The sequence below is a fragment of the Lepisma saccharinum genome, chromosome 20, assembly GCF_977018435.1.
Source record: "Lepisma saccharinum chromosome 20, izLepSacc3.1, whole genome shotgun sequence".
Lineage (NCBI taxonomy): Eukaryota > Metazoa > Arthropoda > Insecta > Zygentoma > Lepismatidae > Lepisma > Lepisma saccharinum.
The window spans coordinates 64,130,868-64,144,235 of NC_139248.1; the positions used below are offsets into that span (position 1 = coordinate 64,130,868).

The following is a 13,368-nucleotide window of genomic DNA, read 5'->3' on the forward strand; positions in this document are numbered from 1 at the left end:
GGAGTAGGAGTAGGAAGAAAGGAGGAAGAGAAAGAAGGAAAGAGAGAAAGAAAGAAAACAGCGGCAGCAAAAAATCAGACTGGCTCGGTAGCTCAGCAGTTAGAGCAATGGCACCGTATGACAGGGACCCGGATTCAAGTCCTGGTCGAGCCTGCATTTTTCACTAAAAATTCTACGTAGTACATCTCCTTTTGTGCCTAATTTAAAGGTGTGAAAAAGTTAATAAAAAATAGAATAACTATGCATTTCAGTACACTAACTGTATGAAATGTTAACAAATAATAAAAAATATTTGTGCTGGATATTCACTCATCTGGTGGATGGAATAAAAAAAGTCTCCCCACGGATATAATAAGAATAATTTTCAATAAAATTAGCTTATTTTAACCAGTTTATAATAGTTATATTATAATCATGACTAGGGCTCGGAAGTTGGAAGACCTATAAATTGCCAAAAAAAGACCTAAAAATATAAAAAAGGACGTATAAATGTGATCCAAATTAATTAATAACTTCAGTTCTAATTACATATTTAATGAATATGCACGGCACCTCCTTATCTGACTTGAGATCTTTTCAGGCGCATGCTGTCTGGTCCTATACACCGTGCTGAAAGCTTCAAAACAAGAGAAAGTTACCACTTACAGCGCGACCTTCCAGACAAGTTACGGTTAAAGGACCTTGTACCGTACCTGCTTCAGTCGTCCAAAAATGTTTTTCTCTCACTTCAGGGATGGTTCAAATATATTTATTTATTTTTTATTTCTTTACTACAGAAAGGATGTTTAAAAGGTGATGAACCGATGATGATTCGAATTGAGAATGGTCAGTAAAAACCTAGTCGAAAGAAGGTGAAGTTGCAAAAAAAAAGCCGTTAAGATCTACAAATAGGCTAAAAAAAGACCAATAAGCCAAAAAAGGACAAATAAAACCCACCTTTTTCTGGCCTACAATGACCCAAAATGAACATATATTATATTGGGCCTCGTCTTTGGACACTAAGAAAAAAAAAGGATTTTTCCTCAACTTCCGAGCCCTAATCATAACTATGATGATAATAATAATAATTATTTTTACCATCAATTGCTTGACCACCCCCCTTACAAATATTCCTGGCGATGCTCATGTTTGGGTTGCTTTTCTGCCTCTTCATAGACTAAACATGAAGATGGGTGATTATTAAATTGAGGGAAGACACTCATACTCAGGCCAGGGCTCAGGCAGGATAATCAAAGGATTATCTTAATTTCTTAAGGTGGTTTAACTGGGTTTATTTTACTTCACTTCTCTGCGACTTTTGGCTACTTGCAAAGATGAAGACGAGTGATGAAGAAGGTACACTCACAAACAACAACCATGCCCAGGGAGGGATTCGAACCCGGAACTCCTGTCATCACAGCATAACTGCTCCCCGACTAATATGCTATGGTTTGTGTGCAGGACGTCCACAGAAGGTCAAAAGTCTTTACGCATCTACCCCCCCATCCATTCAACTCGAGCCATAAGGAAGCTAACTCCACTCTACTACTCCCCTCCATGTACAGGACACGCAGTTCTATGCAGATCCTTTTGCATGTGGTCCCACCATGCTTAACTAAGAATTGGGAGTCAGGAGTAAATGTTAGTCACTAGTTCACTGAAAGTAGCACATATAAACATGCATTACAAAATGATGTATGTAGACCTAGGTTAGTTTTAGAGATTGGTAAGACTTTAGGACTGAATTGATAACCTGAAAGTATCGACATTGGCCAATACTTTTCTGGGTATGACTTAAGATGACCGAACCCCTCTCCGATTTTCTGCATATTTGATATACTTACTAATTGAGGCCTACTAATGACGAATCTGAAGTTAAAATTTGTCGGAAACGTCTAGAAATTGCAAAATAATTGTGAACCATTGACACTAGCCCCATGAACCATTGGCACTAGCCCCACGAACCATTGACGTGTGGTTAGGTTAGGCAAACATAGTTAAAATTTGGTGTCGTGGTAGTATCACGATCTAGAAATTGCAAAATAATTGCGAACCATTGACGCTAGCCCCATGAACCATTGACGTGTGGTTAGGTTAGGCAAACATAGTTAAAATTTGGTGTTATGGTAGTATCAGGAATATATATATTTTTCCTTGTGAAACAAAAAATTTCGCAAAATTAGACAGTTTCCATTCCGAAAACTAACGCCTTATTTTCAATTATTTTGCAATTTCTAAACGTTTCCGACAACTTTTAACTTCAGATTCGTGATTAGGAGGCCTCAATTAGTGAGTATGCCAAATAAGAAGAAAATCGGAGAGGGGTCCGGTCATCTCAAGTCGTTCCCTTTTCTGGTGTTTTGGCCTTTGTGGAGTCTAATTAATTATTCTGGAAATTATGCAAAATTCAAAGGTTTTATATTTTGCAGCAATATTGTGTGGGAAAGTGTATTTTGTGATTACATAAGAGATATTTTAATATTTTGTTGTAATTATTGAATATTTTGAAGCAAAACTATGACAAACTGATGCTTATAGTTGCAGTGGAACGCCCACCCATTAATATTAATAAATATTCTGAACAACTTTCAATTGTTACAATTTTCTAGCTTAAGCATCAGTGGAAATCTGTAAGAGTATCAGCACTGGTTTGTGTATCAACTCAGCCCTAGGTCTTTGCCTACAGTAATTCTTAAGGTTCTTTTTTGAACAGGCACAGATAACAGTGAATCTCTCAAAACAATTCATGCAATCACAATATAATCCTCATCAGTCTAACTACACATGAACTTACTCTATTAAAATTACGATAATACCTCCTCCACCAGCTTAACATGCATACAAAACAAAAGCACAGAACATAATCAACAAATCTGAGACAATTAGGTATGCTTCCATACAATACTTTTGATGCAGTTTGGGCAACTGAAATCAGCACACCTAAGGTATGGAGACTTACCATTGATATTTGAACTTCTTAAGGATGTGAATGATGTTATGCCCCATCTTCCCACTGTGCCTGCTGACTTCGCTGCTGATGGACGATTGGTACTGAATAGCTTATCAAACTGGATGCTTGCCTGTGAGTGAGCTGTAGCATGTTTACGATTGTAAGTCCGTGAGTACCTGCCAGACATGGTGTTGTGTGGATTCTGTGAAGAAAGCAACAGTTGACGTCAATACAAGAACAAAATTATCTTTATGTAATTCGTGTACACTAATTTACAGCACTATACAGTTAAACCACAAAAAAAGTAATTAAATAATTATTTTTTACACAAGTCTAATATTATTGATGCTTCATGTGCTTACTACATGTTTTGCCTTCGGTACCAGCAAGCTTGTCTTTGAAGTTAACAACAAAGTTTGCTTCTATTTGCACATTTCATAAAATCAAGGAATTTTGCAATATAAACCGGTATTACATCCAAAACCAAAGTATACAATACTATGCCCTGTTTACAGTTTCACTGGATGTTTACATCTTTATTACAAATGTAATTTATATCGCTCTATGTCAAAGGTATTGCTCTGGATCTATAGCTAGTTAACATCTTGATTAATTCCTTATTTATGACAACTTTCAACTCTCGCCTCGTCGAAAATCTTCGAGACCACTTTAAAAACACAATCTTTATTTATAATCACAGAAAATTACCAAATAAAATCGCCAATCACAACAAAACTAAATGTTCGTAGTAACATAAACAAAGTACTCATTCACTCGACTTAGGGCATTTACATACTGTATGAATTTTACTTCGTTACAAGTGTCACTGCTTCCTGAATTCAAAATTATATGTGTACATAAATCTCCGAAATTATAAATTCAAGGAGTCTTCCGATTATCTGGTTTCTCTGCCTGGTAAAGAGAGCAATATGTAGTAGAAGCAAAAACACTCCAGAAGTAATATAGGGATTTATTTCATACCCTAAGCAACTTATGGCAATACATTGTATTTCATAAAATTAAATGACACAATAAATGTTCATATATGTATGCCGAATATCATATTATATTGTTGAAGCACTACTGTAATTCAGGTTAGAATCTTATGCCTGAAGGTACCAAAGAATATAACATCTTACAATAAACAATACACGCTGTTACGAAACTATGCTGCTATACTTAAAAAGGAGAAATGTAAGTTAAACTTACCAAATTGGTTCGTCTTATTTCACTATCCTGTTCTTGCTAGACATCTCGTTAATGTTGCAAACTCAATACACGAAACAAAAGCAGCCATGTTGTTGCTGACCTATCGCAGTAATTCAGTGGAACTACTTTGCTCAATTTTCATAACCTTTCATTTGCCTTTCGTTAATGTGGCACACAGACATTTTCATAAAATGAACAGTTATTCCCAGTAATCTTCACACTGCACAGATGATATTATGAGGATTGATTTCACGTACACTAATTTTTTACACATTCGAAGTAAACCAAACATGCTATTGACAACACTTCTCCAGCGGTGCCATCTGTTGTGCAAATTTCAAACAAACACGCGCAGGACTTGTGCGCGTTCGTGTGTCCCGGTCCGCGCCGCGGGAAAGTGATATTAACTCTGCAAAACGTATTTTTAATAATTTATGCAGACAAAATGAACGTTTCCATTCTCCTACTCCTATCACCATCATTATAATTTTGTCAAATAATTATGATTTTATAGACAATAAGTAAGTAAAAATTATGTCAATATCTTATTTATCTTGCCAAGCACATCACACACCCCAACAATGACGGCGCCGGAGGGGACGGGGGAGCGAACGCCCCGTCGACCAGCTCGCCCCTTCACAAGTAAAGAAGGAAAAATAGATAAATAAGGTACACGCTATTTTCGCCAAAATATGATTTTTTTTGTGTGTGTAAGTGTCTACTAAATATGACGGCTCCAGAAAATATCCCCGCCCTTTTTGTCTCCCCGCTCGCTTATTTTTCTGATGACGTCACATCACAGTCCGAGCAATCAACATATTTTTAACGGATCGAAACTTAAAAACATCATTCTTCGACTGAAGAGAGCTAACGTGATAAGAAACCCTCTAAACGGATGAACTGTGATGGTAGCCAGGCAGGGATCCGGGGGGGGGGGGGGCTGAGACTGAGACCCCTGGCATTGCCGTCAGCCCTTTCTTAAGTTTGGTAAATCTACTTTCTGAAATTTGTTGACAGGGACAAGTGAAAATGTAGACAGCAGATATTATTTTGCCCAGAACTTGATAAAGGTTAAATTCACAGAATACAAAGAATATATGTCACATTCATTCATTTCATTTACAAATTACAGGGAAGTAATGAAAATATTCTCTCGGCTTCTGCTATGAGTGGGAAGAAGAGATTTTGCATGATATTGAAAATAAACTATTTGTATTTGAATAATATTTCTATATTTTCTGTGTTCCATATTAACTTAATGAACACCCCCTTCCCGACATACACATAATGTATCTTCATATAATACTGTTAAACTTTTGAAAATGAACTTTGTTTGTAAAGCCCCCTCTGATAACCCGTGGGCCCTCCCCCCGAGATCAATTCTGGCTACGGGCCTGGTAGGAGGCGGGTGTTAAGAAAATAAGTACCCATAGACAGTGGCCAGTTGAGTGCTCAGGATTTTCTTTAGTAGTGAGCCCTGATTTTGCCATCTTTTCCTGACTATGACGTTCATCTTTTTAGGAATATTTTGCCAAAGGTGGGTTATGGCCCTCCCTTAGGCACGCCACTACGTGTAAGAAGTAGCGTTTTCAGAAGGCACTCAAGTTCCAATCTCACTCCCACGTGTGTACACCCTGGACTGCATTGTTACAGATCAAAGATGCTGTGGCGTCTGAACAGTACGATCCTATGGGAGGCTTGAGTTGTGTCCTGTCCATGTGTGTTTGTGCCTGTCCTTCCTCGCAATTAGTCAAAAGTGGCAGAAATGCGAAGTAAAATAAAACAATTAAATCAAGTAGTCGAGGGATGTGGGGGAGGTAACCGTCTTTGACCTCGCACTCGTATAAATACAGAAAATGGAAAATATAGAGTTGACCATGGACGTCCGGAAGAGGGGGCGTGCTCCCCTTGGAAATGAATATCAACTTAAAAGTACATATTTCACACATATAATTTTATTTCAGTCGCATTTGTTGTAGAAATTTGATAACTTCAAACTGATAGAGTATTTTTTTTTCCCGGGCGACACTATTATGGAGGGAATATGTGTCCCTTGTCCCCTCTGGAAAAATACCTTGCTTGCCCTCCCTGCAAAAAACCATGCAGAAGTTCACGTTAGGAACCTATTTCGCGATAGAATTTCCTGTTATGGCAATCGACCTCGAAGCTAGAACGAAAGGCCAACATCCCAGGGGTTGCCAGCTCGGGCTGCAAGTCGCTTCCCAGAATGGCCTCGCGGTTGTGGTTCAAATGACGAGGCTGCATGGGTGACAGTCCCTCTATAGGCGGTTTTGATTTCTCACCAGCACTGACGAGAGAGAATTTCCTCTTTATCGATGGTGAACCCCAAACGAAAGGCAACCTTTCCAGGTGGTTGCTAACTTGGGCTGCAAATCGCAGTTCAAAACCTCTCGCGACCCAGTGTAAATGACGCCAGCAGCCGGTACGGGACCGCGGCACGGCGATTGATAAACACTGTGTTCAGTTGTGTAGATAAATCACTGGTACTCCAGAGTCTCAGCAACATCGCAGCGTTATATCAACTTGTGTTCCATCGCTCTTCCCCTACCCCTTCCCTCCTCTCTGTGTTTCCTCAAATGACCTTCGTGGTTGTCAAAGCGTGTGACGTTTAGAGCAAGTAGCTACTGTGCAGATGCTTGTGTCATTCATCTGCAGAATGCATCACCAAGCATTTCTCACGTGCATGGGCGTTGCGGGAGACATTTGTAGGGGTGTGAGGAGGGGGTCAGGTCATTCCGTCACGGTCTGGCCATAACTGTTCTTTGCGTCACTTCATCAATTACATCAAATCATCACTAGACTTCGTATTTTTAGGTTCTAAAAAACGTGATTTTACGTTCATAAAATAGGCTCAAAAATCCTAAAGTAGGTTCTAGAAATCTCAAATTAAGCCCGCATCACACGGAACTGGATTTCCAGTAGGTATGCCCTAGTTGGCGCTGGACTGGCTACCCATTTGCTAGTTTTCGCCTCACACGATACTTATCAGCGTACTTGTCGATAGACTTTTGTTCCCATACGAGGGAACTTGTAATGGCGGCCGCGTGAGAAGTAAACAATGTATCACTTCACATTTTTAAAAGCCGATAACTATTCAATCGAGAGGAATAACGTTTCGTATAAAAAAAATTATCAGGTACAAAACAATGGCGCTGCTTAAATACATACTTTACAACGTTTACTGTACACGTATGGAAGCATATTTTAGTTGTTTCAAATGTAAACACCGTGCACTCGGCACTCAACGCGCCTTTCATGCTGTATACGTTATACATTGCTGGAGTAACACTCGGAAACCACAGACAAAAACGCTCCTTTGCACACTCACAGATTATCTTCACATGGCGAAACTTTGCTCTGATTGGCTGTTCCACAGAATCCAGTCGAGGAAAGCAAGTAGCAATTAGTACATGTCCTATTCCTCCAAAGCAGTCAGCCAGGCGGCCATGATTGCTACCTAGAAAGTTAGTTCAGCGCCAACTAGGGCATTCCAACTAGAAATCCAGTTCCGTGTGATAGGGGCTTTATGCTCGAAAAATCCTGAAGTTAGTTTCAAAAAACTTAAAATGATTCAAAATTCCTGAAAAAAAAATGATTTTACTCTCTCCCGGCCACCTATCTGGAGCAAGCGAAAGATAGCAAGTCTCTGCGCAAGTGACGCGAGACGGCTCCACCAATGAAAAAGTGAGAGGAAACGGGATTGCCTGGAGGGGGAGCGTCTGGAGTTACCAGCCTTCGCAGCAGCGTGTACTTCTTCGCTCTGTCTCCTCGAACCCCACCCTTCTCGGCCACTATACGCGACCTTGCTCCAGAGATAGTTGGAACAAAGTATAGATACAATCGTGAAAAACAAAATTTCAAAAGAACCGTAACAAATTTTAAAACATCTGCTTGCACCCTTGAATTTTTCGAAAGTTCGCCTTGAAAACCGAGAATTACAGTTGAATTTTATCACCCTGAATACATAATAACCTTTTTCATGTTATCCACAGTCAAACTCCGCCTTTTGTCTGTGAGGATCATCATACATGCTGAAAATGATCTTTCAACAGAAACATAGTCAGTGGCAGTGGCGGCAGGTGGTCTGGCTCTATGGGTGTGCACTTCAGCCTTGCGTCAGAAGAAGTGTTGCATTGTGAACACATCACTAGCAGTGTTCGTAAAGCCCATAATACTGCAAGCTACAGGTGCCAATCCCTTCCCTCCCCTTGCGTGCTGCAAACAGTGGCAAATGAACACACTGCGACTTGTGTGAAATGAACGCACCTCAGTCTGCAGGCGCTCGTACAAAGATGTGGTCGCCGATGGGACGTGGAAACGTTTGATGTTTTGGAGGAGATAGTGTTCAGTGAATAAGTATAATAAAAATTAATTGCATTACAGATTCATTTGGGTGTGCACGTGCGAATAGGCAGAAGCCGCTACTGGTCAGTGGTGCAAATTTGGATGTTGAAACCTTAATTCGCAAGGCGTAGCATCGAATTGACGGGAAAGTGAGGAAAACCACACGAATCAGAAGTTTGCATTTTGGACTGTGCAGGTAACAGTGGCGCCAGACATTCTGCTTCGTTTAGAGATTTGGAAAAAAAATCATGGCTTTGGAGGAAGGAAAATCGACAGAAAGTATGTTGATTGATTGATTTGTTATTTTAAGTCCACTTTATGCACAGAAATGCTAATCGGGACTGGACCTACAGTTTAAACTGGGATCCGTGCCATGTGCCTCCACCGGGTATTGAACCCGTGACCCCTTGACGGCATTGGGGAGGCCCTGCAGAAAGTAGCTATACATCAAACGCGTTGGTCATTTCATTTTTTTTTCACCAAACAGATCAAATACCTATGTGTGATATAAAAACCCTGTAAAACACTAAAAAAATACATAAAGACCTAAACAAAGGTTTGACTTAGGCGCAGAAACCTAAAATAAGTTCTAACGAACAAAATAGGTTATTATAGGCATTATAAAACTTCATCAGTTGTTATGTTATTTCTTAGTTACCTAGAAAGGAAAAAATGGTTAAAACCTAGCATATTCTGATATAAATATGAAAGCAAACCCTCCAGCACTATATTCAACATTAAACCCAAAATCCGAGGTCTAATCATCACTCATTCCCACCATCGCGATTAGCCAAAAGTGGCAGAAAAGCGACGTAAAATAAACAAAATCAACGACAGAAATTAAGAGAGAGAGAGATCTAAAAATGCAGAATCAAAGCAAAGAAGTAAAAAAGAGGAAGAATGATAGATGAAATGAAATAGAGATAAAGGGAGTAAGAAAGATGGAAAGGGAAAAAGTATAGACAAATAAGGGACCTGAACCCAATATGGCTTAGTACCCAATATGGCCTATTTGCTGTTTCCAAGTAGTTACATGGTTAATTCAACAGATGACGTTAGTATGTGATTTAGACTGTCCGAATGACCTGATTGAACATGTTGGCTGTACCTACCAGTACAGTAACTTGAGGATAGAGAAGCAAAGAGCGTGTTCACGCAGAGTGTGTGAGACTTACTAAGGATGATAAAGGACGACATTTTTCATTTGCCCAGACTGTGATCTGTAATCCATGGTCTTCTGGTATCAAATTGTGACGTCACTTCCTTGTTTATTGGTTTGTAAACAATGTTATCCCTTTGTGCAAATCTCATATGTCATTATGTTAATAAAATGTAAGTGTATCAATATACTTATCTACCTATAAAAACAACATTGTGGACTTTCTTTACAATTTCTGTTGCATTTTTGATGTGAAAGAACAAAATAAGTATATGACTAGGCCATGTTGGGCACATATGTACCCAATATGGCCTAAACGTAACTTTTTTAATAAAATCTTCCCTGCACCTATGTTATTATTTGGAATTGGCTCCAATTACGCCCAGAAATATTCCCTCTTCTGAACATTGCGAATAGTTTTACTTTTCTGATGGCCGTGTGCACGAACAAAGATCAAAATTTAGACTCGGATCGGGAAAGGATCATTGGAAAATTCCATTGCATGAAGACGGCTCAACACTTGATCGCGATCTAGGAACATCAAAACGAGTTTATCTTCTGATCGTCCATTCGCCACCGTTTTGGTGTCTGATCTTGGTTCCCGATACTGACGCTTCGACTGCAGGCAGTTGTTTTTGAATATAAAAAGAGCGGAAAATAATATCGAGGGTGTGCAAACGCTAGAGATGTTGGGTGTACAATGATGATAATTCGAGAACTGTGTAAAAACTTCCAAAAAAATAATAATAATTTTTGGTTCTGTGGTGCAAAGTCGTAATGTTTCTAAATACTTTCTACCCCAGAACGTAAGACATATAAATGTCATATATTTCGTGCAAGTGCAAGGTAAATTAGACCAGAGCAATATTACGATATTATTACATGATGTTGGAAATATGATTGTATAAATTTAAGAAAATTCATGTTACTGGCTATTTACATGTCACGACAATATAAATATATAAGAATTAAGAAAAGAAAAATTCAAATATCAGTAGCATCAAAATCGAAATCGAATGCATTTCGTAAGTCATTCAAGTCCCGTAGAAGAAGGTTCCATGCCTTCTCCTTCCCCTTTTGTGTTGTGCCGTCAGTTCTTTTTTAATATATATATATATATTTTTTTACACTCTACTACATCCTTGTACTCGTCGACAACCGACAAGGTTGATTAATACATCTCTCAAATTCAGAGAAGTTTGCAGCCCGAATTACTTTCTTCTCCTACATGTTGATACTTTAACACATCCACTACTCTATCTAGTTCTTGATTGTAATTTGTTTTAGCCAACCAATCAGGTATAGCTTTACAAATTAATCTCTGATTAGTTGAACGGAATCTCGTGAACGTGGTTTTTCGTTGGTGCAATGCAAATCTTTAAACAAAATTCATTTAGAGTAGATTAAAATTGATCTCTTTCATCTGAACTTCGAAATAATCGCCGTTGGTGCACGCGGCCATGAGTTTGTACACTATTAGAAACAATCGCAAACCTTAGGTGGGCCATATTGGGTGCAGGTACCTCATTAGGAAAAAAACGATATGGATACAAAGATAAGGAAGATACAAGGGAAAAGTAAAAAGAGAAGGAGAAAAGAACACAGGAAAAGAGAGAGAGAGTTAACAGTTAACTTAAAACAGTTACTTTTAAAAAGTAACTTTGCGGACCCTGAAATTTAAGACATGTCCGCGAAAAGGAGAACGTGTGGTAACTGATAATGACAATTACAGTGCCGTTAATAACAGTTGCAGCCAGCTAGCGAATGTTTGAATTTCAAAAGATGAATGCAACACCAAATGTTGATATAGGCAGCTCTTATCAGCGACAAAGTAAACCAACAACTCAACAAGTGACTGGTGTCGAGATTACCCATGGAGCACGTCTAGCTTGAATGCCTGCCTGCTACCAATATCCAATACATGTCACCTTGAAAATAAGCGTGGTGCAAGGACGTACTTAGAAGGGGGGTCCGGACCCTCCCCCCCAAAAGACTTGCCAATTAGAACATTAAATAATGAAAATATACATGTTTAGCATTTGTTGCATACTCGAGGGTTATTTCCGCCGAACTTATTGGAAGGGCAAGAATTATATGCGTATCATACGGCTTTGAATGATAGTACCAAAGAAGATAATATACACGCTACTACCTATAAAAATATGTACAAAATATCAAGCAGGAACTTTATTTATCGCCACTTGAATCTAACATCATTTTTTGTTATTCAATAAATATTCATTTACTTATTGTTAATTTCCTTTCCAGGACAGTTTTTATATACAAATTTTGGCGATCTTAACTACACAGTTACTAAACTAGATAATGAATACGTGATATTATATATCTATTCTTATACCTTTGTTTACCTATTCATTTAATAATAACAATATAATATTAATTATTTACATATTTAATTATTATTTTAATTAAACTGATACAATTATAATATGGTTACTTAAATTTTGTTGTTAATATAATAATAATACTAATAATAATAATAATTATTATTATTATTATTATTATTATTATTATTATTATTATTTATGAGAGACACCTAGTTCGGACCGTCCCCCTATTCATTTGTACCTACGTGCCTGGCGGTGCGAACAAGATGGTGACAGAAGGGGGAAGGGATGAACAATCCCAGTTAACTGTAGTCTACCACCCCCAAGCAAAACTTTTAAAAATTGATAAATATATACTCTTCAGCTCAAATGAACATGTGACGGCCTCCCCCCCCCCCCACCAGAATTCCACTCTTCTTTAGCATCATAATTTAGCCACATGTCATGGGTTTATATATACACTGAGTTTATGTTTTAACCACTGAAATAATGATATCCTGAATCAAAAGTACCCAGTTCAATCTTCCAACGTAACAACAACAATATCAACATTTACATTGTAAGACTAGCGTAACAAGTCATATGGTGCACACTCGGGGTTGCACAACTCAGTTCGAAGTTTCGATCTGGGAAAATGTGCATCGTGAATAATTTAAACTAAATGCAGACGATTACATAATCTTCATTCGATTTCTAAGAAAACATACATTCATTTGGCATTGATCCGTGATATAGAACAAAACAAATTGTACGCTCGTAATCGTAAATTATCACATATTTGCATCGATTTCCTGCTCTTTGAACTCGTTTTCACCAGTGCTCAAAGTGGAAATTTCAAGACTCGGTGTTTATCGTTGTTTTTTTGTATGAGGACGTGGTCGAGTGGGTTCCCATTGACATATGTTAACGTCGCGCAAGATCCAGTGGCGGCTCGTGGTCTGGCTCTGTGGGTGTGCACTTCAGTCTATCGTCCAGAAGTGTTATACCACCCCTGTGAAATACTCACACCCGTTTTTGTGTACATAATGAAGCTTAATATATTTGCAACCCAAGTTTTGATCATCTTTCAGTGAAAATGAGGCTATGACAGAGTTTACGTATTTCATGATATTCTTAACACGGATTTTTTTACAAATTTCAAATATTTCGGAAATTATCCAGTCAATCACGAGAAGAGCGATGTTATTGTGCAGTATGTAATTCAGTATTCGGTAACCTGACAAAATCACTCAAAACATAGAAATTCCTATCTACAATATCAATACTATTGTCGACTTGCAAAATATTTCATAAAAACTTTCTCCCCCGCTCTGCTGATATTAATGAACAAGGAGAATAATAACATTGGCGTACATCAA

At 38.3% G+C, this 13,368-nt stretch overlaps 1 protein-coding gene across 2 annotated transcripts in view; it reads right to left on the minus strand.

Annotated features, from left to right (window-relative positions):
• Window positions 1–4,449, minus strand: part of wapl (cohesin release factor wings apart-like) — an 85,283-nt gene extending 80,834 nt beyond the window's left edge. For both annotated transcript variants that reach the window (XM_083141536.1, XM_083141535.1), the window contains exons 1-2: window positions 4,139–4,449; window positions 2,939–3,131 (exon numbers count right to left, since the gene is read on the minus strand). In XM_083141536.1, coding sequence (XP_082997662.1) covers window positions 2,939–3,116 — 178 coding nt within the window. In that variant the 5' untranslated portion in view covers window positions 3,117–3,131; window positions 4,139–4,449. The remainder of the gene's footprint in view (window positions 1–2,938; window positions 3,132–4,138) is intronic.
• Between the last annotated feature and the right edge of the window lie 8,919 nt (window positions 4,450–13,368).